We start from the raw sequence: 24,205 nt of genomic DNA on the forward strand, positions 1-24,205 counted from the left end.
TTGCGGACCCCCACGATGCTCCAGCCCCACCTGGACATGAAGCCCTTTCTGCAGTTCCCCATGGAGACCCCCCCTCCTCCGCACAGCATGAACCTCTTCCACAACTTCAACACGGTGAGAGTTGATGCAGACACAAACAAACACACACACACATACTGCAGTCTTTTAACTCACCCAGTGCAAAGGGAACTGTTTTCTCATTACTGCCACGTGCAACATATATTTTTCTAATGCTTTGTCTAGCTTTAAAGTGTGTCTTTAAATTGTTGAGGTGCCGCTATACCCACATCAAGAACACTTGTTGTGTTTGACCGGCCTCACTTTAAGGGAAGCAGGGCATTCCTGAGACTGTAATATTTCATGTACACACATTCTGTCCCATTTATTCATTCAAAGCACAGAATTAAAGAGCAGTTCTAAGGCCATCTTTATAGCTATGCACTTCAAACACCACAGTTTGTTTGATGTGGTATTTATTTGAACAGAGAGGGATCTTCCTGTTTCCCCAGGCCCTGACTAACATCTTATCATTTAGATTAGACCGTAGAGACATTTAGCATTTCACCAGCTCAGCATAATGGGCCGCCTGCTCCTCCAGACGCCATTAGGGAATGTCAACACATTTCTCGTCAGCAATATGTAAAATCTGTGAACTTTGTATGTACTGTATGTGGGGCTGTGCTGTTATTGAGCAATGTCTGTTACAGTTATTCTCTGCATGTGTCAGCCTGGTATATTTGGCTGCAGTTTGCAAAGGGGCAACGAAGCAAACTCCTGCCACTAACAGGAAATATCTGGCACGTGCTTTGACTCCGTATGGTACTACAGGGATAGTAACATGAGTCCAGACACTGTTAAACACATTTTAACGATACAGTCATTCTAATAGCCCTCCACGGGCCATGACATAAGTGGAAGAATTCTCACTGATGTTAAAACTGCAGTGCACCCAGCAGACATGGATTAATAGAGATACTGAAATGATGCAGGCACTCAGTTTCCACTCTTGCGTCTGTTAGCACAGCCCTGAAATCATTCTTACTCGCTCTTTCTTTATTCTGCCTCGCTCCCTCTGAATCACTCCCTTCCTCATGCTGTAACATCCCTCTGCTCCTCATCCTCCTCTTCAGAACATTAACTACGTCTGAGGGTCCACGGGGATGCTGTGAATGTTAATAGCTGTTGCCGCTGACGACGGCGAGCCAGCCCCGAATGGTGTTTTACAGCCCTGTGGCCAGGAGATGGGGCCATAGGAGAGGCTTCTGACCTTATAGCTCCACTGCATACTGGCACATACACATTTTATTGCATTGCATTAAAAATAATAGAGAAATTAATGACTGACACACTCACCCTGAAAGTACAGTTGGTATTTGACTGAAAGGTCTAGTGGAAGAGCATGTGATGCCTGAGGTGCAGTATAGTGCACAGTCTCAGTTATTTTATGTGTTTCATGCATAGTATAGCTTTAGAATGCATTTTAGAGCCGTAAAAATGCACAAATAAAAGATACAAGTTTGGTGGCTGCTAATGAAGGCTCTGTCTTGATGTTTTCCTACAGAGGAAGTCATGGCCCTCAGCTTCCCCAGAGATGTTTTTATGTTTAATTCGGTGATGTGTAGTTGCGTAAATTTATACAGAAAGACCTAGAGTAATAGAGCAAGCGTTGGCAGCTCTGTTTACATCACTGACTATATTTTATGGCTTGTTGGGCTTTCAGGCAGAAGAATGTTTAAACAATCAGAGAATGACTCTGCTCGGGTCTCATCTCTTTCATATAACTGTATGAATGGAGGTGAACTTGGATTCCTAGTGTCTTAGATGCCTCCTGGTGTTCGTCTGCACTAACGCGCTGTCATAAATATGGATATGCACACTACTTCAATGAAGACGCAGCATTATAGCAGCAATAACACTGAAAAATGTCTCCGCACTAAGCTGGCAGCTAGTTATTCTATCGCTCTCTCTTAATAAGTGATCTGTGCTGAGTTTGTACAGTCTTAATGAGACTCACATTGAGGGTTATTAGCCCCATAGTAGAGGAATGGCCTCTCCTAAAGCCATATACAGCTTTAATGGTCCTCTAATGTGATTTGTCCTCTACCTGCCTGTCTTGCCCAATGGGCCTCTAGACAGTGACGAGGCTGAATTATTTATCCGCAGCAGCTGGTCCTCATATAGACGCACACTCACACACCTGAGCTGCCTGGCCCCCGACGTGGACTTGCTCAGGCTGCAGCGTCAGGAATTTTCGATGAAGGTGTCTAATCACGCGAAGCCGCGTGTACACTTGTTGAATCTCACCTGCCGTCCATCCTCCTTTCATCTCCTCTTTCACTCTCTTCCTGAACAGCTTTCAAAACAGCATGGGTCCTCGTTGGCAACACTTCCACTTTCCAGCACTAATCTTCCACAGACTAATTGACTGACTTTTCATGATACCTGTTGCCTCTGCAGGTTTCAGTCTGATCAATCAAAATAGTAACCATTTCAACTATGTCCAGTTCCTCATGGGGCTTTATCAGGTTTCACATATGTCTTTAAAGCACTGTTACCAAGAAACCAGACAGGAAGAGTATTGTGTGGGAGTGTGTATGTATTCATGTGTGGTTTGGTGAATCGGGCAAAAGCTCCAGTGGCTGATGATGACATTTGATAGATGGTGTGAACTTGGGGAAGAGGGGGAGTTGAGTGGGACACACAATTCTGGCTGCATCTGGACAGATCGAGTATGCATGGAGAAGCGAGAGAGAGAGAGAGAGAGAGAGAGAGAGAGAGAGAGAAGGGGAGGAGAAAACTGGAAAGCATAGTGAGGGAAACGCACTACAGGGAAGCGTGAAGCAGAGAGAGAGACAGAGAGAAAGCAGATGAGAGGAGAGGAGAGGGAGGCTGAACAAAAGGGACAGGCACTTGTAAGGTGATGTGTCAGTGAAAAAAGGAGAGTGAGGGAGAGATTTGAGAAAATCCTTACAGCACACACTGACTTCTTCTCTCACAGCATTTCAAAGAGAAGCAGGGAGTGAGCCAAAAGAGGAAAAACAAAGAAATCTTAGCTGGCAATGCATCACTAAGGCACAAGCCCTATTTTTTTTCTCTAGTGAGTTAGTTTGTATTCAGCATTGACCACCAACTAGGAGGCTGAATGAGCGAGGAAGGTGCACCACACACTCTCAGTCCTGCACATGCTGAGACCCAAACACACACCTCGGCCAGCGGCACACACACAGGAGGACCAATGCAGCTCCAAGCTTCTGCAGACACAGAGGAGAGGAAGGTGAGTACCTAAATCCTTGGAGCTTTTTGCACTTTTTGGTTTTTTTTTTCACCCAGCAGTGTCTTAATCTGGGCACAACTCAAAAGTACTGTAGAACTCAGAGCTTCAAAGGCTGTTTTTATCTGGCACAGTGCAGACTTTACTGTGACTGCCAGAGCGGTCCCACCGAGAGTCACAGAGAAGTGCATTCCTCGTCGCTGGAATTCAACCCCTTCCAAACATTTTGTTGCAGGGAATTGATCAAACACAATAGAAGAAGAGAGCAGAAAGCAAGAGCAAGAAAGGACAACAAAAAATAAAAGAGTGGAGAGTAATGTGAGAGAGAAAGAAAAATAAAGACCACAAAAGAGGATGTTGGAGGGTTTAGGTGCATGCCACTGTGCAGGGAGATGCTTGGTTGCTCTTTGGTCTTGTTTTCTCCACAGAAGAAGCTCTGTGTTAACAAAAGGCATTAGTGCGTTTGGGTCTTAAGGCCCTGTGGAGCTGTTGACATGACCACTGAGTGATGCTAAAGCTAGTGGTCTGTGCGGTTTACTTACGTCTGCCAGAGCTCTCACCACATTCAAACAGCTCCATATTAACATGAAAGTTTCCAAAACTCACTCAGTTTGCTTTGATTAATCAAGATAACAATATGTATTATTTACTGGTTAGATTAAATGGGTCTAATCACTATTAACAACCAGTTTGAAACACTATTTCTGATTTTCTCTAAATGGCTCAAAGTGACTGAGTGAGTGAGTTTTGGAAAATCCCTCTTCAGTTACATCACAATCTCTCTGCTCCCATTTCACAAGGACATGTTTTAGAGAGCATTTGGGTAAGAGGCCATGTGAGCTGCCGTCCAAAAAAGGTTCGCTGGCAGCTGGACGGTGTTTTTAACAGCTGAATCAACTGGATGGATCATGGCTGACATACCCAGAGTACAACACTGACTGGCTGAGGAGAAACCCATGATTCATGTGTACAGTTACCCCACCAAGCCTGTTCAGATCTTGTAAACTTTCCTCAAGAGGGGTGGTGATGGGTCACAGCTTGCACAGCTACATACAGGATTTCACACGTAACTTTCGTTATGTTTGCCTGTAATGTGGGAGTTGGGGTAACATTGGACAAGAGTTTGAAAGATTTGATGAAAAAGCTGAGTTGGTTGTTTTGTTGACTTCAGCAGGCAAATGCACAGTCACTGCTGAGCTTTTCATGCAGTTGTTATCGTCCACCGACGTCATTGCTCAATATCTGCCCCTCCCCCTCTTCATCCATCCGAATTCACAGCAGCAACTTTAAGCTGTTTCTAGGGAGAGAAACAGAGGGAGTCATGGAACGTGGAGTATGGGAAAGAGCCAAATGAGATAAGAATGTGCGATGTGAGGATGTCCGGCCTGGGCCGGCTTTCTCTCTCTCTCTTTTTCTGGGCTCTTTCCCATTTCCCCCCTTCCCCTTTCTCTCTCTATCTCTCCCAATTCATCTTCCTCTCCCACTCTCTCACTTATTCGCTCTTCCAGATGGTGTGTTTCTGTACTGTCCTGTCACCCAACTAAATGTCTTGGGCCTCCTCCCCATTTCTTTCTTTCTCTGTTTACCCTGTTTCTTCAGAGTTGCCAAGTAACAAGCACCGTGCAGAAATTCAAATTGTTTGTGCTCGAGTTATGAGAATGTTCATTTCAGCCCCTCTTTTCTCTACAGTCACTCCTCAGGGAAGAGTCTAGAGCCATTTGTGTACAGATGAGACTATGGTTCTGGGTGCAAGATAGCTTGAGGGAAAGCTTGGTGATTAGCCAAATTAAACGTAGTGATGAGCCAAATTGAGTCATTTGGAGTCTGTCGGGCTCTCCAAACCAACAGGCTTGCATCAGACTTGGAGGACTCTCTGGAACATTCCCTCACTGCCTTATGAATTCAAAGCACACAGCATCATATCCATTTTGTTCTTCAGGCCAGGACTTTTGTTTCTCTTCATTCCTTTTGCGCACCCATACAGTGCCACATCATCTTATAAATTTAGACATAGCTCTAGCTGTAGACATAGTGCCAGACAATTGTCTGTAGTGGAAATCCACACCAGCCATTGAATCCAGACTAATGCTAAGGTCAATTAACAGTGATCGCTAGATAAATTCTGCTTCAAACATAGATAAATAATTGGAATGGAGCCCTTTTAGATCAGTGCAGGCTGGGTCTTTTGTGTCTGGGACAGAGTTTAAGTGGGCGGCTTAGCCACGACACACTGGAGAGCTGCTAAAGCAAGTCAGTTAAATTTATAAGAGGTGCTTAACACCACGTAGATGATGGATGTCCCAGCTGAAACAATTAGCACAGGGACAGTATGAAGCTACAACCTGGTCACGATCAGAAGCCTGAGCTTGGGTAGGATGCAACAGGTGTCTCAGTTGTAGCAACACTCTGTCAACACTGTTGACCACTGTTTGCTGAACATCAACACAGACATACAGTAAACATCGGATAGACACTGTAAAAACTTCTGTCTGTGTATTTTATCCACCCCTGCATGTGGTCATTTAGACTTTTACGTTTAGTCTCTTGGGCAGAAAAACTGTGCCTCTCTCCACTACAGGCCTCTACCATCTGTGGTAGAGGGCATAGCTTATTCACCCCTTACATCATTATGATGGACTTGCCTGTTGACTTGTAGCACCGGGACGTCTGGAGCACAGAGCTGTAGTAGTAGTAACAATGAATTATAGCTCACAGATTTCTACTGTTCTCTCCCTCCCCCGTCTCTTCCTCTGTCAGATGGACCCGGTGCAGAAGGCCGTGATCAACCACACATTTGGAGTTCCACTGATCAAGACCAAGCGGCCCGTCATCTCGTGTAACGTCTGCCAGATCCGCTTCAACTCAGAGGTACATTAACATTAAAAAAAAATCAACATATACACAGTGTTGCCCTTCCTCCATCTCTCATGATGTCTCCATTTTCCACGTGGCATTAAATATGCTGTATCTTGCTGTTTACACCTTTCACCTCATACACGTTTTCTTCAGGCATGTGTTGGTTGGAGGGTTTTCTATCCTGTTTGCTCTCCTGAGAGCGGGTATTGACACAGAGGATGTGGTACATTTATTTGGGCTATGTTTTGGCAGTTGCGACCCCGTTGGAATTTAATTTGTTTCAGCTACAGTGTAGAGTTAGCAGAAGCAATAATCACAAAGTCTCAAGAGCTGCTGCAGAAGCCGAGAGAGAGAAAAAGGACTTTTGCCTGCATTTTCAAAGAGATTTTCCCTTTCCCATCAACACTAACAAAGCTTGATTAAGATTTTGAACATGAGGAAATTCACATTAGCATGTCATGAAGTAAGAATCTCTTCAGAATTAACTGCAGCAAGTAGTTTTTTTCATGCTTTTGCATAATTCTATCAATTTCAACCCTAATTTTAACAGAAGTTTCATCTGTTGGTCCATATGGTGTAGTTTATATCTAAACTCATGATGGGAGTTTAATGGCACGTTACACCCATGGGCAACTTGCATACATGACTGATGACAAATTGACAAAAACAAAAATCATATGGAAGTCTTTTATATGTAGTGGTGCCAACCCATTCTCAGCCTTTTCTTCTTGCTTTAGACGAATAGGATAGACACATGACAACATCAGAGCCAAATGTCATGTGTGCAGTGTATAATTTGGCTGTGATGCTCCCTATTCAGTGGTGCAAACTGGTGCAGGGCCAGGGCGTACATCCATCCACAATACACAACATTAAGGAGTGGACCGGGGCTATATATACTCTTCAGGTCTACAATCATGGTTTCCATGTGGTCAGGGAGCTGCAGGGCTGTAATCTTGAGCCTACTCTTTGCAGAGTTCTCTGCTGTATATCTTCATAGGCACAGGAAACAGTTGGATGGAGATGTTTACATTATGAAATACTTTGAGCCCCACTGCTAGCGATCAAATAGAGGCTTCTTTAGTAAGGCAAGTGACTCGAGATACGACAGGCTTAATTTAATTTTCAGTTTCCTTTATTTAACCAGGTCCAAATCTTCTTAAGATTAAAATCTCTTTTTTCAAGAGAGACATGGCCAAGAGGGCAGCATAAAAACACTGTTACAACAATAAACACAAACAACATAAACAGACTAAGATAACTGACAAACTACAAAAGAGTATAAAAATTATCCAGTTAACTTGCAATAAAAGAGTCAGACAAGATCCAGTTATTGTAAGATGTGTAGATAGGTATGATTTTCCAAAACTATCTGAGATAAAGGAAGAACAATAAATGTGAAAGCATAGGTTTAGGTTTCATGAGCATTTGTTCTCCCCACTGAAGCTTGTGTCATGTTTATTTGTGCACATGTGTGAAAGGTAACAATAGGTGACTCCCTGACTTATGTCCTGGCTCCTGACAGATAAAAGACATAGACACATACACACTCTGCTGTCATTGTCACTTTCACTCTGAGTGTACACAAGAAAAAAAAAGAGCACACACTGCAGTATATCAGCAATGTCAAACTTGCAGCAGGCTGCGTGGAGCTTGTGCTGTCCCACTAAGCTCGGCTGTAGAAAAACTGCCTTCCACATTGGCATGGAATGACTCACACGGTTTTCTTTAACATAACGTTAAGTCAGGATGAATATCTCCTGGATGAAAATAATACAGCGGGAAACACTTTGAACAAGCCACTGCTGTATTCCTCGCCTCAAGTTTGGGGGTCTGTCTTGGGAAAAAAAAAGATTATTTTGCCCTTGATGTTGACATTTCTCCGTCTTTATCTGCCATCTGTGAGTTGATTGGGTTGCTTAGGTCAAAGAAAGGCTTACCATGTAATGTCATGATCAATGTATTTGTCTTCAAAGGATCCCATTCTGCCTTCCTGCTCCCACCCCGTGCTCCCCTCATTTCACGCATCATTTTGCCATCATTCATTCGTCCCATTTGATCTTTCTGTCTGTGCCTCTCTCTTTCTCTGCCTGTCTCTCTCTCAGCAAACCTTCTCCCCCTTTTTCTATCTGTTTTCTCTCTCATGCTGCATTATTTACAGTGTGGAAATACCTAAAATTGCCTGCCACTACTTATTATAAGATGCATTCGTCAAGGGCATGGATTAGTGTCTGGCTCTGACAGCCCCAGTGCATCTTGGGAAAGCGGGAGAGAGGAGACTTGGAGGGGAAGGATAGGAGGAAATGATGGGGGGGTGGGGGTGGGGGGGTTGTGCCCACTGTCCCTGCAATGTGTGGTGGTGTGAGGTGTTAAACAGTGGCTTATGCAGAATAACCTTGGTGGTGTGCTGCATTAGTGACATCACAGGCTCCGTCGCGCTGCATTGACCAACGTCACAGCTGCTGCAGCAAGACTGGGCTGATATGCATCCCTTATTCTCTTCCCCTTCCTCCCCCTCCTCTTTACTCTCCCCATTTGCTTTTTCACTCCCCGCTCACTCTGTCTCCTGCTTGTTTATTGTCCCAGTGTATCTGTTATTTTCTCTCACTTGTAACTTCCTCTCCTTTTTTTTCTTTGTCTTTGTCTCATCGGAGCTGCAGCCTCTGCTGTAACATCACAGCTTTCCCCCCTCAGAATGATAGTCATGCTGGAAAGCAAGCAGTTTGAACCCTCTGCATAATGAAACACAGGCATCACAGGCTGATGTGGTGCAGCTTTTCCGAGATATTTGTCTCTTTTATTTCATTCCCATTCTCAGTCCAGCTCTTTACATCACCTTCCTTATCTTGTAGCTCCCAGTCTAGGCACAGTTTCTTCTTCATCTTTCCTTCCTTTTCTTTCCCGTCTCTCCATCTTGGACCTCACACTGATACTCAGCTTGGCAGTTTATCCCCTTGGCTTGGGGGGAGAGGTTAAGAGAGCCCCTGTGGCCGCTTTGCCATGCACCACCATACACCAATCTATCTCCCTTCATTCTATCCTTCAACTGAGAGATCACTTCTCTTTCACTTCTCCCCCGCCTTTCCACCCACAGCAGCTCTTTAAGACCCCTTCGACAGGGTCCAGTTACAGACGGCCTGCCGTATCTAGAGCCCAGTTTGTCATCATGATTTACAAGAAACATGTGATCTTCTAAATCACTACAGCCACTGCCCCTGGTTTACCGTGCCAGCTCACGTCCCGGATGCCATCAGACACTCACATGCGGCAAACATACACAACCGGGCTCACAAACATTACTCATCGCCCCCTGCCTCCTTTGCTAAGCCAGTCTATCCCCACTCCTGAGCCTGTGGTCAGTGTGATGTCCTAAGTGTCAGTCAAATTCTCTGAGCCTTTCAGCACCTATGGCAGCTGTCAGCTGCTCTTCAAGATCATGCCTCTCCTTGGAAACTAACTTTAATCCAGCCTCTTAATAATCATCTTCATCATCGGTCCCTTGATGCAAACATTATTTGGCCAGCACAGCACATGGCATGGCACATCTGCTCAGCTGATATACTTGTTGAGATAGCAGGGAGCAAACCACTGAAGTACAGTACTGACATGATATGTCTGTATCAGCAAAGAGCCTGTTTGTGTTTTTAATTGAGGGACACTTAAACCATGATAGAGGGGTGATAAAGAACGGGTGAACAGATGGCAAATAGGGTTACATGAATACCCCCTGCCCACCTATGTGTGTGTCTGCGTATTGTATGTGTGTTTTTGTTTTACGGTCACCATACTGTGAAGCTAGACCGCTGGCGACAGCTCAGTATAGAAACCCTGCATCCCATCCGCCATGTTGTCCCCGACTCACATACCTCTGTGCAGACACACAAACATACACGGACTAGAGACAGACTCCCCTGATGTCCCAGTGGTCTCCTAACGAATGACTCACCTCTGTTGTTTACGCTCTGAACAAACACATTAGTTAGTAGCGAGTCTTTCATCAGGAGATTAGCCTCACTAGCTTCTGTAATAGATCTCTGCACCGTTTTTGTTCTTTGCTGGTATGCGGGGTGATCCTCAATCCCTGAAAACCCCCAGACTCCAGAGTCCACATCCCCATTTTATCTTTTGATGAAACACTACAGGGTCTTTGCTGCTTGGTAGCATGTATATTTAGATTTTTACCACTCCGCAGGCAAGCAATTAAGTCTGGGATTGTACGAGAGCCTGACCCTGTTAAGTGAGCAGCTGAAGGCGATCACAGTACGCATGTTGTAGGAACCCAAGTATGCCAGCCCCCCATTGATAATGTGTACTGTAACAATGTGTGTGTGTGTGTGTGTGTGTGTGTTGTAGGAGGGAGGGTAGTATCACTGCGGGACTTATGGGCCCTACAGGCAGATAGTGTGACCGCAAGTTCAACTCCCTTTGGCATGTCTGTCAGCATGGCTGTAGTAATAAAACCTGGAGACAAGTACTGTCAGGGTGTATGTGGGGTTTAGTCTGCATAGGATGAATGTCAGAACTTTGAGCTGAGCAGTTATGTCCAATGTAGACAAACTGATGATCCCAAAACAGATGCACTGTTAGTCTGAATATACTGCATACTAATTTATTGTTAATTTGAAAACCTGACAGTAAGATGACTAGGGGGACTAGCAGGTCTCGGTCTCGAATGTACCCATCACTGCATCATTGCATCTTTTTGTTCCCATGCTTGTAATCCATCTATCTATCCTCTGTAAACCTGCCTGCTGTCTGTGGCTCCAGCCCCCTGGGTATATTGAATAACATGCTATCATGATGACATGCATGTATGTGTGTGTGGGTGTCACAGCAAGTCTAATCCAGCCTGCAATGTTTTATTCACCTGTTGGCATGTTTTTTTTTCCGTGTTCTCCTATAGAGCCAGGCAGAAGCCCATTACAAAGGAAACCGTCATGCCAGGAGAATCAAAGGCATCGAGACCTCTAAGAGTCGTCCTCAGGAGGGGGACAAGCCTCATACTGTGCCCCCCACCTCTTCCCCGTCCCCGCCCGGAGCCACTGGTACTCCCCCAGACAGCGAGCCCAGCAAAGCGGGTGAGCGAGCAGAAAATGCTAACAGGAGTAGAAAACAGACAAAGTGTTTGTGTGAGTTTTGTTTTAGAAATAAACATTTCAGTCCGTGCGGGATGTTCAGAGGCTTATCGTTCTGCTGGAAAACGAAATGGAAAATATGCAAGAATAACAAAGGCATGTAATCACAGCGGCTTTGTAGTGTATTGTTTTTCTTGTGAGCATCTCAGCTCTCTGTGTGGTCGGATGTGGTTGCAGCAGAGCTCATGGTCAACAACACAGTGAGACCTCAGAAACTATTTGCCCTGACAGTCTCACATATTCTCTCACATTCAGACACATTTCTTTCATGAAAGATTAGTAGCTGAACGAAAATGAAATTGAAATGCCAGGACTTTAGATAGTTTACTAGTCTGCTTCATTTTGAGATAACTATTTTTGATGATAGTTGAAGTGTATTTGAATTCAGAATACTGAGGAAGTTACTCTAAAAGTGGGACACAATAAGTTGCCGTCTGTGGCTCTGGAAATTAAATTGAGCCTTAACTTCAAAGCAGTGGGTCCAAGTCAGTCTCAGTGCAGCTAGAGTTGGTAGGTTCTGGCAAATGCTTGATGAAAACAGCCGATGATCATATGACTGAAGGGAAGCAGGTTGACAGGAAAGTTAAACCAAAAACAGAAGGAGGCTGGCTCCATTTTCCAATAAGGTTGAGAAAACTAAATTGAAATCCTGTCACAAAGATGACCTAATATATAATATTCAGTATGTATTCATTGCATCTGCTAGTGAATCAGTCCATTACAATCAGTTGTGACATTTACAACATGAAATTTTGCTTACTTGGCTAGGACATAAATTATGAAGATAGCAGCTCAAACAAATAAATAAATAGTTTGATAGTGATGCCCGGGGCTCGCCTCTGATTGATCTTGTCTGTCCAACAGCTGATTAGCACACAGAAGAGTAGACTAACCAACATGAAAACCTGACGTCAGGTGTCCTGAGGTTGATCAAAGTAGAAGCATCTTTACTGTCCCACAGACAATCCTCTGTAGTCCTGTCCAACCACAGCTATGCTTTGTTCAGCTGAGCAATGTAAAACTGGTTAGGTGTCCATCCATTTAGACTGTGAGCAGGTGAGTTGGCATACACATGGCAGCATGGCAGTTTCTTGGCATCTCTTCCAGGAACCCCACTGTGGTGTGCATATGTGTATTTGTGTGTGTGTGTGTGTGTGTGTGTGTGTTTGCACACTCCTGACTGAGTCATTGAGAAGAGCAACACCATTTGCTGCAGAGTCAAAATAGACCGTGAGTCCAGGGTGGCGGTAATGAGTGCTAAGACTTATTGAGAAAAATAAAGATGACCCCATTGTGGAAGAGTCTGGTAGACCAGAACTTAAGCCAGCATCGGAAAGGAGACAGCAGCTGATCTGACTTTAATGAAGAGTAATTACTGTCGGCAGATTCATTTGTTGGTAAGGACGCAGGGCATGGTCGAGGCGTTGCAAGCTCTTTCTTTAGCTGTGTCTCTGTTGTCTCAGTCTTACTTTCTCTCTCCCTGTCTTACTCATCCTCCTATTTCAAGCTATAATTCAGAGGCTGGGTACTGGTTGCCTCTGCCCTTCTCCTTCCTCCACCCTGAATTTTCCATTCCCTCAGTGTCACCACTCTGTCCTTGGATTACACACGAGGCAATGGGTAGCCCGGCCATGTTTTGTTGACATTTACAAAAGTTTCTGTAGCTGACTGTTTACCAGACATTTCCACCTTATTGACGCGAGGGAACAGAGCAAATACAATGAATCAAAAGATGAAACTCAGGTCCAATAAAGGCCAAATATAGCAACATGCCAGAACAGATGCCTTGGCATTTCACTATCTTTGGCTCTTTTTCTATCCATAAAAATAACAAACCCCAGAGTAGTAATAGGGCCAGTCCTTTTCACGCTCCTTCCCTCATGGGGGATCTGAGATCAGCTCCAGGCCAGTCGCCATTAGTGAGACTTACCGGGGCGAACTCCAAGAGCATGAGGAGCCAAAACAAGCCTGCCATGATCGAAATCTGAAAGTAGCAACATGAGAAAGAATGCCTTTTTCCATCCAAGCCTCTTTCTCGTGACCCTGGAACCTTGTCTCTTCCTGGTCTGCCTGCATGCTCTCTTGCTTTCTTGTGAGTGTGTGTGCGTGTGTGTGTGTGTGTGTGTGTGTATGTCCTTAGTGTGATCCTGTCCCTCTGCTCTGTGGTAGGGGGACAGATCTATGGGAGCAGGCAGCTGTGCGTGGCCTCAACTGGGAAAGTAGCGTCTGGAGGTCGGACACTGTGGTTTGGCCTGTGGAGACTAACACGGGTCACTCTGGGGCAGTTACTCTGAATCTGACAAAGATATATGGGCTATACACATAATGCATACACACACATACACAAACGATGTGGTCAGGCCCATGCAAGCACACAGATGGAAGGAGGAGGAGAAGATTTCCCATAGTGCAAATCCTTTGCAACACAGAGCAGCATTTGTTGTTGATGTTGAGTGATTTTTCCTGTGAATGGTCTGTTTGTTGAACTAGTATTTTACGCAATATCGCAGTCTTTTGAGACATTCAAATATGATACAGTAGAAGTACAGTCTAGCATTGGTATGATGGCCTTCTCTTTTATACTGCATCATTTCTAATTAACATATGAAATGCAGTCAACAGTGATGGCCATAAACAGGACACATGAAGACCTTGCTGTAGGCTAAAACAGTAAAAGGTCACTTATGGCGCACTGTTTAAATGCTGTTGGTTCCTTAACCTTATGGCTATCAGAACAGGTCATGAGTATTATAGTCCTCAAAGGGTTTGTGGTCAGAGTTGCCCCCAAAGATTAGGCCCCGGGCTTTAGAGGATTTGGCCTGGTGAGCTGAGGGTTTGGCGGGGCCTGTGGGTGATGGAGAGGCAGCTGTTTACTTGCAGAGAAACTCTGCTCTACCCTCCCTCCTCCCCCTCCTCTTCGTCCCCCTGCTGTCTGACACTCCCACTCTAATGAAGGGCCCTGTTAAAACCACCCTGATATTATAGCACTCTTTAGTCCACACAAACACTGGCAGGCGCGCACACACCCAAGGTCAATTAAACAGATGACTTTCATGTGAGGGCTAGGGTTGCATGGCTATGAGGTGAGCATTGAGCATTGAGTTACACAGAGCTGATGTGCTTTTCATGCTCTGTCTATAGTTGTTGTTGGTGTTGGAGCTTAATTCTCTGGGAATTCACCAGATTGTTTCCCTCTGAAGTGAGCTATTTGATGAAATCTACCTCAAATAATCAACATAATTATCTAATAAATAATTTGCACGTCTGTAAATGTGTGTGTGTGTGTGTGTGTGTGTGTGTGGGAGTGACTCAGAATTTGGATGCAGGCCAGACTGGGAAAAAGCCACCCAACTGCATTATGAATGAGGCCCGGCCTCGTAGGGCCAGCATTGGGTTTCGAAGCTCGTTAATCATTAAGAATAGGCATTGGGGGGGTGGGCAGACGGAGTCCTCCTGCCTAAGTAACCCTTACCCCTGATCTTTCACACACACCAACACACACACATAGAAACATACCCACCTACAAACTATCATACCCACACAGTCACCAGTCCAGTCCTGTGGTGAACCTCCTGGTAGTTTTGCTGGAACAGTTTTTCGATGACTTGTAACTCACAGTAATGCAAGCCTCTGTAATCTGTTTACCTTAGGTTTGAATTGCACTGCCTTCATTTGACATTTGAATAAGTGTAGCCATGACTGCACAATGTGCCACCTACACACACACACAGTTTTTTACGGCAAAAACTCTGTTGCTCTGCTTTCAACTTTACATTTTATATAACAACTATAAGCGTACTCATTGTGTGGTTCCCGACCCTATGGGACCACTTGTATTCTTTGTACAATAAGGAACATTTGTTTGCATAGGCACTCCTTAATGTACCGCCTTAGCACATTAAATCCACAATACGATATTTTCTAGCTATCATAGACTGGAGAACATGTCACATTTAAGGATTCAGGATGAACTTTGACTCTTGCGGCAAACAACGGAAGTTATTCTGGTCTGAATTTGAATTAGTCTGTATTAAATCCCACGGCTTTATCAACAAAACCTCTCCCCACGGACTGCATACTATACATAGCTTTAATTTCCTGAAGAGGATTAAGGCAATGCAGACACACCAGGCTATAGTGTAAAGCATCTGGACTGAGTTATCTCCCTCTGCTGACCTCTCCCAGTGAATAATGCCTACTTCTGTTGGACCATGAGGCCAGCTAGAAGGGAAGAAGGTCAGTTAACTATGTTTAATTAGACTTACAGCATAGCACCAGTTTCTGGAGAATCAAGTAACTCTGACAGTGTAATCTCAAGGCAAGAAAAACATAGCATTTGTCTCTGCTACACTGAGAGAATAGCAAATCTAGAATGAATTTTTCCGGTTTTTCATTTTAGATAGTAAATATGACAAAGGGAAACACTTTGCTGCTCAGTGAGATTCGTAATTTTGGGTTACTGAGACAGACTGTGAATTACTGCGGCTATGGAGGCCTCAAGCTGAACTTGTTCTAAGGGAGATGAGTGTAGGAGATATGCACTGTGGTATGAGGTGAAGCAGTGACTGGATGTGAGAGTTTGGTATGGCAGACCTCCAGGCCATCATGGATCATGAAATCCCTCATTACTATTTGGCCAACCACCTCTATCCCTCCCCACTTGATTTTAACTCAAACCACATGTTGTGGACGCTGGGTTAGTTTCTCGGCATTATAATGAAGCCATGCACATGTGTACGTGCCTGTGTGTGGGCAAACTTCAACAACAATACTGACAAGAGCTACTTTAGCTTCTCTATCATTCTGCCTTCCTGCACTTGCAGGTACAAGTTCTGCAAACCACCTAACCAGCTCAGTCAGAGATGTGGCAAAGTCAGCACATTATGAGTCACAAACATCTCCAAAGAGCACTTACCCTCACACATCACTTTGACCTAGGCCTGCTTTATGGACTCCTCAATGCCATATAGAATTAGAGTAAGAAATATTCTTTTTTTTTTTTTTTAACAAAACATCTGTTTGACAAACGCTCAGTGCAGCCAGCAGCTTTGCAGCTGGAAACTTCCAATATGGAAAGAGGGAATTTTGATCTTGGAAAGCAGTGGAATGGAAAGCACTCACTATGGCATCTTCATCAGAGATGATGCAATGGAGTAGCCAGAGCAACTCCCTAGTTATACAATACACAAATGATCATATCACACATCAGATTCACAGGGTGGAACAAAAACATTAATATATCACAGCCCCTATGGACTCTGTCAATGTGACAAAATGACAAAGCATGTGGGAATCCTTAAAAGGAAATTGAGTAGTTAAAGTCAATATTTGTTTTCTTCCCAGAAATACTCCATGTTATCCCTTTAATACCGTAATCCGGTGGGGCTTTTCCATTGCCTGCACTCGGCGCTACATCCTGTGGAGTTTGGAGAAGGGCCTGCTGGTCCCTGCTGAATACCCCACCCAAATTCAGGGGGTCTTTTTTCAGCAACAACACACATTGCTTAGCGAATACCAAAGGCATTGCGTATGGGAGTGGCTGACCAGAAACATGTGTCTGGAAATGCATGTATAAACATGTTTTGTGATGAAAAAAGAAAAAGTAACCGTCATACAATCAAGCGCTTGCAACAAGGGAAAAGTGAGCAGAAAGCATGGGTGGGGGGGGTGGGGGGGGGCTCTCTTAATGATATTTTCTTACCCTGTGACAAAGCAAGTGCCATTTTGCTTCAACACCAGCCAAAAACAGCAGGTGCGTGGGAGAGAGTCAAAACCTGAACAGGCAGAGGTATCTGTTTCCTATTTCTCCCGTCGGAAACATTTCAATAAGATGAGACCACATCAGTGAGAGACTGGCTAGAAAACTTCAAAAAGCCTAGAAACATATTAAACACGTGCCCACCCCGGTACACATATGGGACATACGTTTTTCCTCCTCTGATCTACTTTATACGTAACTTAAATTAAAAGGAACTCTTTTTAACCACTTATGGCCTTTACATTAGGAAATAAAAAGCACTTCCGTTTGCAAGCGCTTTATGTTGGTTTGTCTGATCTATACAGCAGACCGCGCCGTCTGTCCACATTTGACTGGGAGTGGTTAGCGATGTGGTTTGACATAGCAGAGAGTTTTTTTTCAGGGGGACTTTGCTTCACCGCAGAGTTGAAAGACGATGAAGTCAATAGTAAAACACTTTGAGTTACTTTTTGGACTACAAAATCAGTTCTTTGATTGTTCTCTGCACTGCATTTGGCATTTATTCTATTTCTTTCTTTGTTTCTCTCTTTGTTTTTGTAGATGAAACACGGCCTCTGTCACAGTTAAATGGGCCCCTGCTGGCCCCGGGGCCCCTTCCCCCTCTTGCCACCCCGCCTACCCCACCCATGGACTCCCCCGTGCCCTCTGTGTGCCCCCTTCTGCCCACCCCCACTCCTCCCCTCATCCCCCCTTCCTCCTCCTCCCCAGGCTGCGGCAGTGGCAGTGCAAGCTCAGAACAGCCTGGATCTGGACCCCTGGTTTTGGGAGCCGCCGGCACCTCGGCCTCAAACAGCCCGTCCAATCCAGAGACAGAAGAGGACAAGGCCAAGAAGCTGCTGTACTGCTCGCTGTGCAAGGTGGCTGTCAATTCCTTGTCACAGCTGGAGGCCCACAACAAAGGTGGGTTAATCTGTGAGCTCTGATACGTTGAAATTGCTGCAGTGCATCTGCACTTCCCAGCAAGTAGCTGGCAATCAAACCATGTGGGATTAACTGTGACGTTGTTCTCCTTGAATCTTCTGTTGAAGTATGAGTTTCTGGAGGCGGAACTTTCTCCCTCATCTTTTCAGCTATGGTTGGATTCCTCTCTGTTTACTCAAACCACACTGCTGTTGTTGTTGCTGGAAACAAAAGGACATCCTGTGTGTTGGAGGAATTTTGCAAAGAAACACCCATGTAGCAACTTCTAAATATGTTAGAATATTTAATTTAAAAATTACTGTAGAAGAGGGAAAAAATGCATTTGCAATGGCTGTCAATGTAATACACTTCTAGATAATGTAGAGACAATTAAAAAACCAAGAACTGGTCAATTTAAGACAAGAAATTCACTGAAAACCTGTTTTAGTTCACAACTTGGAAAGTTTAACAGCGCTGATTTGAAATGATGAGGAATATTTAAATCTTTGCCTTGAAAATATTTACTTCATAAAGAATATCACATATTGCAAATTAAGATTTAGTAACATTAACTAGTTATGTAATACCACTTGTTATTACATACACTTAAATTATATTTACCAGTTAACATTAAGTTAACATTTTTACATTTTACACTCCCTCTAAAGTAATATATGCTGGTTATCATGTGTACCAGGGGTTACTACAATTACAAGACAATTTCAGAACAAGATTTATTGAAGAATGATTGATATTTTAATGAGTTATTACAACACCAGGTGTCTAGAACAGTGCAGCATTTTTTTATGAACTGTGTGGAGGCTGAATCATGTGTGTTAAATATGAAATAACACAAATAGACATTATTTCTCATACTTTTTGACTCTTCGCAGTTGCACAAAGATACACAAACATACAAGTCTATTGCCTGACCGCCCTTACTGTGCTGCCATCTCAGTTAATGAATTGACTGCGACCCAGCAGAGGGTACTGAGAAGAACACTGATCAGCAGATAACTGATCTGTTTGACAGTGACAGGCTCGACCTATGTAACCGAGCACTGATCTCATGGTTTCAGGAGGTCGGTCAAGGTGCCTCACCCACGTGCACCCGGTCTCTCATGCAGCACTCTACTAACACACTCCATTTTCCTCACCCACACAAGACATAATTATTCAAAAGAAAACTCTCCTTTACTCAAACATTCATGATTTTTCTTGTCATTTGCAGCACGCAGCATAAAAATTGTTCCCCATAGCCTGAAGCCTTCCACTTAAAAAAGTTGCAGAAGAGGATGGTTACCACTGCATGAGGGATTTAATCGGGGGAATGAAAGAAAAATAGGATGTTATGTGGGTGAGCTCACCACAATACCAGCTCCAACATTCTGTCAGACAGCTTTCACACATGACGACACTTTCTCAGGGCTCCAAATACCCCTCGGGTACCTGCTGCCTGCTTTAATCCTTTGTGCCAACTTAGCTCTCCCTTTGACCTTGTTTCCTGCTGAGGACATTTTCTATCAGCTGACTTCCACTCTTTATTGTGGGTAGTTAAACACTCTCCTACACATGAAGAAAAACTACAGAGACCCAACAGGCAAAGAGGGACTGACTGCATCCCACTTGCCTTGAGTCAAGTTTGGCGCAGCCAGCTCATCCGGACATGAAAGCATGCAACAAATACCTCTTAATGTTGAATAAAGTATTAATCAATAATAGTGCAGTCACTGCCACCATTAGGGTTAGATTAACCTCTGGAAGGCTTTTGGAATGCATGCTTTATCGTGTGCTGATTAATTGTTTATCCATCTAACAACAATAAATTTGTGTTACATCTACCTACCAACATGTTTACGATGCACACGCACATGTAAGTATAAAAAGAGATCACACACATAGAGGTCACAGCCTGCCGTCAGCCAGTTGGCTTCAAAGTTCAACCCCTGGATGACTAAAAGAAACAGTTGAAACTCTATGAGGGAAACGATCTGGAAGCAATCACCCTCACTCATTCTCCAAATCAAAACTGTGCATGTTAGCAAGGTTCCAAAATAAAAGCATATGTCTCGCAGACATCAAGACACGAGCAGCGTGCGTGGCAAACAGAATGAACAGCAGAAAACACAGAAACAAGAGAAAGTATGTTATGTACCTAATGTTATTTCAACATTAATGCAACAGTTTTCTGTCAAGCCATTGCCTATTTTTGTGTTTTCAAATGTGCCTTGTCTGCTTGTGTGTTGGTTTACACTATGAGTCAACCTTACAAAGACAAAAAAGTCCACTGGGCCATCCATTGTCAGACCAAAATAGAACAAAGGCAAATACAGACACCCCGAGAGCACATTTCTGGCCACGAGCGAAATCCGTCATTCCAGCCCCTTCCTCCCCAGTGGAGCCCACAGCCTCCATGTTCCCCACCAGCCACCCAACCCTGATGATTTCTCTCTCTTCTGTAACCTTAACTCTGTTCAAAGGGATTTCAGAGAGTGACTCAAATGCAAAGTCAGAGCCAATGACAGTGGGATGCTTTACTTTGAGAGTAGAGGGGCACCACAGTAAAGGGGGGTGGGAAGGTAGGAGGTTGATGGGAGGGAACTAAAATCTTTCAGCCAAGAACAAAACATGTGATTATTTAATGAGAAACTATTCCGGCACATTCTTTGGCGTGCTGCTTTGCAGACCACTTGAAAGGGAAAATACTGTGCAAGAGCACCTCTCTGTATGCAGTTGTGTTTGCAAATTCAGCCACCAGGAGTGGAATTTGTTTAAATTAAGAAAACACTGCATGAAGAAATAAATACATGTAAATGTATGAAACTTGCATTAGAAGGTGGACATCTTTTATTGACAACATCTGATATCTGACATGATAATATCTTTTTTTAATTGCTGAATATTTGCTAAGTTAGCTGGAATCATGGTTGGATTAATAGCAGGGCGTTGGGTGGATTCTGGTGGATCAGACCATTAAGAGGCCTGAGTTCACAGGCTAACTATTTATTACTTGGCATTGCCAATTGTGGTTTTGATTTAATTGTTACACACCCATTTGTAATGAAACAAGCCCATATTTTGATTGCTCAGCAGAATTAATGATTGGCAGAAAAACTGACTGTTGAACCAGAAACATGACCATGTCAAGTGTTTTACCGCATGAGTTTGATTCAGAATCAGATTTGAGATTTGTTGTTTTATTTGTTACTTGTATGACAAAACACTGAGCCACAGCTCTTAACAGCTTGGTGAAATAGTGCTATTTTATGACATAAATATTTAGTGAAATGGTAAAAAGCAGAGGTCAGCACAGCAAATGTCTGAGTGCAAATTCAACCTAAGACCAGACAAACCTGCTTCTCATAATAACACGGCCTTAAATTTCCAAACTTTGACATTTACAGTCAAAATTATTGATCTTGACAGCGAGGGTTTAGTGGTCCATTGATGTTGGCACATGTGGTGATATAATTCACTACAGTGCACACTGTATGACCTTACCTCACTCACTCCACTGAATCAAACATTATCAACCAGTTATTATGATATTAACATTAAAGAGGGCTTTGAGTTCATCTTATAGATCAGCAGCTGCACAGCTGTCTGACTGCAGCCCTCTAGTGGTAAAAACTAAGCACTACAGCTTTATACAGCCACATGCTGTGTATGTTGTGCATATGTGGTCATTTATTCGAGAATCAAGCCAGTGGTACATTTTCTTTCCTTTCATTTCCTGATATGTGTAACTGTCACTGTTTCTCCATCAGTGTTTTGAGTTGCAGAGAAATGCTGTCCAGACTCATTTGACTTCAGACAGATGGAAGCAGCATGACTCATATGTTATAAATAGTGATTCATCTCCACTGTATGTCGTTCATTCTATTCTATTAGCTTCTAAGTATATAATTTCATCTTGGTTAATGGCATTGCTGACCTGTGTTTGTGTGTGTCTGTCTGCAGGTACCAAACATAAAACTATCCTGGAGGCACGGAGTGGGCTGGGCCCCATCAAGGCGTATCCTCGCCTGGGCCCCAAGCCCAGTGGAGAGCAGGGAGGGGGGCCGGTGGACCCCAATACTCAGGAACGAACCTTCCACTGTGAGATCTGCAATGTGCGGGTCAACTCTGAACTGCAACTCAAACAGGTAGGAGGAAGAAATAATGCACTGTATGTATTTCAAAAATATCATTAACTGGATTTGCTATGTGCAAAGTATTTTACATACAGCATAACTGGCTCTTTGGAAATAAGTCTTGAGATGCTAATAAGCATTTTGAGAGAGCATTTGTAATTGCCATAATTATTTAATTATGGAGCAAATTCTCATTTCATTTTCATTACAGCACATAGTAAAATCCAGCCTCAAGTCTCAAGATATAATTAGTCCCAAACTCTTCTTTTCCACATGGCTGGCTCTTTGTCCATTTTTGACGGTCTAAGATGGGAAATATTTTCACTTATGTGTAACTTGTGTTCCTGTGCTCTTTCAGCACATATCAAGTCGAAGGCACCGGGACGGCATGGCGGGCAAGCCTAACCCTCTCCTCAGCCGACACAAGAAGCACAGGGGAGCTGATCTGACGGTAACCTTTCAAGTTTCACTGCTGAATCCTGACTCCTCCTGTGACACAGTCAGCAAACCTTGAATCCTCAGATAAGATAGACAGTGATAATCGGGAACATGAGGTCTGCAAGGCCTTGGAGTGGTTAGAGTGTGTCAATTTGATCCCTACAAAAGCCGGACCATTTGTTCTGTGTTTGGCTGGGTCCTCCTCCTGAAAACATTAACTCAATTGAACTGAAACTGAAGCATTACGGCAGATCAAAAGGAGTCTTGAGAGGAAGGTCTATATCTGTTTCCCCTCCATGTGTTGACCTTCTGGAACTAATCATTTTATCCCTCTCTCCTTCTGCTTTTAGTCTTCTTTGACCTTCTCCAAGGATCTCACCAAAGCTTTGAGTGCAGGGCTCTTGCCCAGCCCCTTGGCTGTTGCTGCAGCGATGGCCGCCGCAGCTTCCTCGAACCCGCTGGCTCTCCGCGCAGCAGCTTCTGCGCCCCACCCGCACCATCACCTATTGCAAGGCCCGCCTCTCAGCCACGCCATCCTGAGACCCGCGCCCGGGCCCATCCGCACCACCCACGGGCCAATCCTCTTCTCCCCTTACTGACACATCACCCTCTGACTTCGGCCAGTCAGGAACAGCCACTCCAAAAGCACACTGTGAAGATACAAACATGATCAACAAACAGCAATTGATAGGGGGAAAAAAAATCCAACCATTTAAATATTGAACTGAGAGAAAAGCGAGGGAAAGAAGCAACGGAAAGGAGTAGAAGTATATGTCTCTCTTTCTTCCCTTTACCTGAAACTCTCCCTCCATTTCAAAGACTTCTGAGTGATCCGCCGATGGAATGAGCTGAGGAGAGATTTTCATTATGCATTGAACTCCCTTGTACATCTCTCACCTCCCCTGGCCCCTCTCCCTTGCACTGTGGCCCTGTCATGGCCGCCTCGATAGCTACAGAAGAAACACATGCAGACCTTTCTAGAAACATTAAACCACATGTAGTGTTACATAATTATTCCGGGCCAGGTTGGTTTTCGCCTGTCATCACGGCTCAACGTGTTCTTCTCATCCTATGCACCTCAAAAACCAAGACAATAATGTTATGTCAGTAGGGTAGCTGCTTCCATTGGTCTTTGCTGTATGCGCCACATGTAGCTGTGGCGGCCTCCGCGGTACTGTACATGTCCCCTTCTGCGCTGGAGGCCAGCAACTCTTCAGTCTGTGACACTAGGTCCTCGCTAGAAACAACATGACTTCAGCTGACAGGCAGGTGGTAGCCGCATCTGAACATGTCTGATGGTTGGAGGGGAGGGGGGGGGGGGGGGTTAAGAGAGCAGAAAAGTGACTGTGGGGGATTGCACTCCCCTGTCATTTCCTGAGAGGCTGAGGTGAGAGGAGGGCTGGCACGGGTCAGTGGATGAATTGACCCCAGGCAGCATGCAGACACACACAGGCCAAAACGAATCTATGTTTTAAAATAGACTGTACCAACAAAAATCGCCACAGGGCAAATCTGCCAACCTCCATTACAGTCAGAGAAGAGCCTCACTGAAGGGGAGAGAGGGTGGGAGAAACAGCAGAAGTCACACATTGGTACATACTGTACTGCTGTATTTGTATCTTTAGCTTAGATTGCGTTTGATGGCAAGAATCAGATCTTTTACGTACAGTAATGAGACATACTGTGCTGAAGAGAGCACAGTTCACATTAAGCC

The 24,205-nt window shown here is 44.2% G+C and overlaps 1 protein-coding gene across 1 annotated transcript; it reads left to right on the forward strand.

The window, feature by feature from the left end:
- znf385a (zinc finger protein 385A) lies at window positions 1-23,407 on the forward strand. Its single transcript, XM_070910759.1, has 6 exons — window positions 1-114; window positions 6,029-6,139; window positions 11,031-11,205; window positions 21,881-22,065; window positions 22,412-22,504; window positions 22,842-23,407. Exons 1-6 carry the CDS (start codon window positions 16-18, stop codon window positions 23,088-23,090), a joined length of 912 nt encoding a protein of 303 aa, XP_070766860.1. The 5' UTR covers window positions 1-15; the 3' UTR covers window positions 23,091-23,407.
- The last annotated feature ends 798 nt before the right edge of the window (window positions 23,408-24,205 follow it).

This window comes from Enoplosus armatus, chromosome 8, assembly GCF_043641665.1.
Source record: "Enoplosus armatus isolate fEnoArm2 chromosome 8, fEnoArm2.hap1, whole genome shotgun sequence".
NCBI classification, from domain to species: Eukaryota; Metazoa; Chordata; class Actinopteri; order Centrarchiformes; family Enoplosidae; genus Enoplosus; species Enoplosus armatus.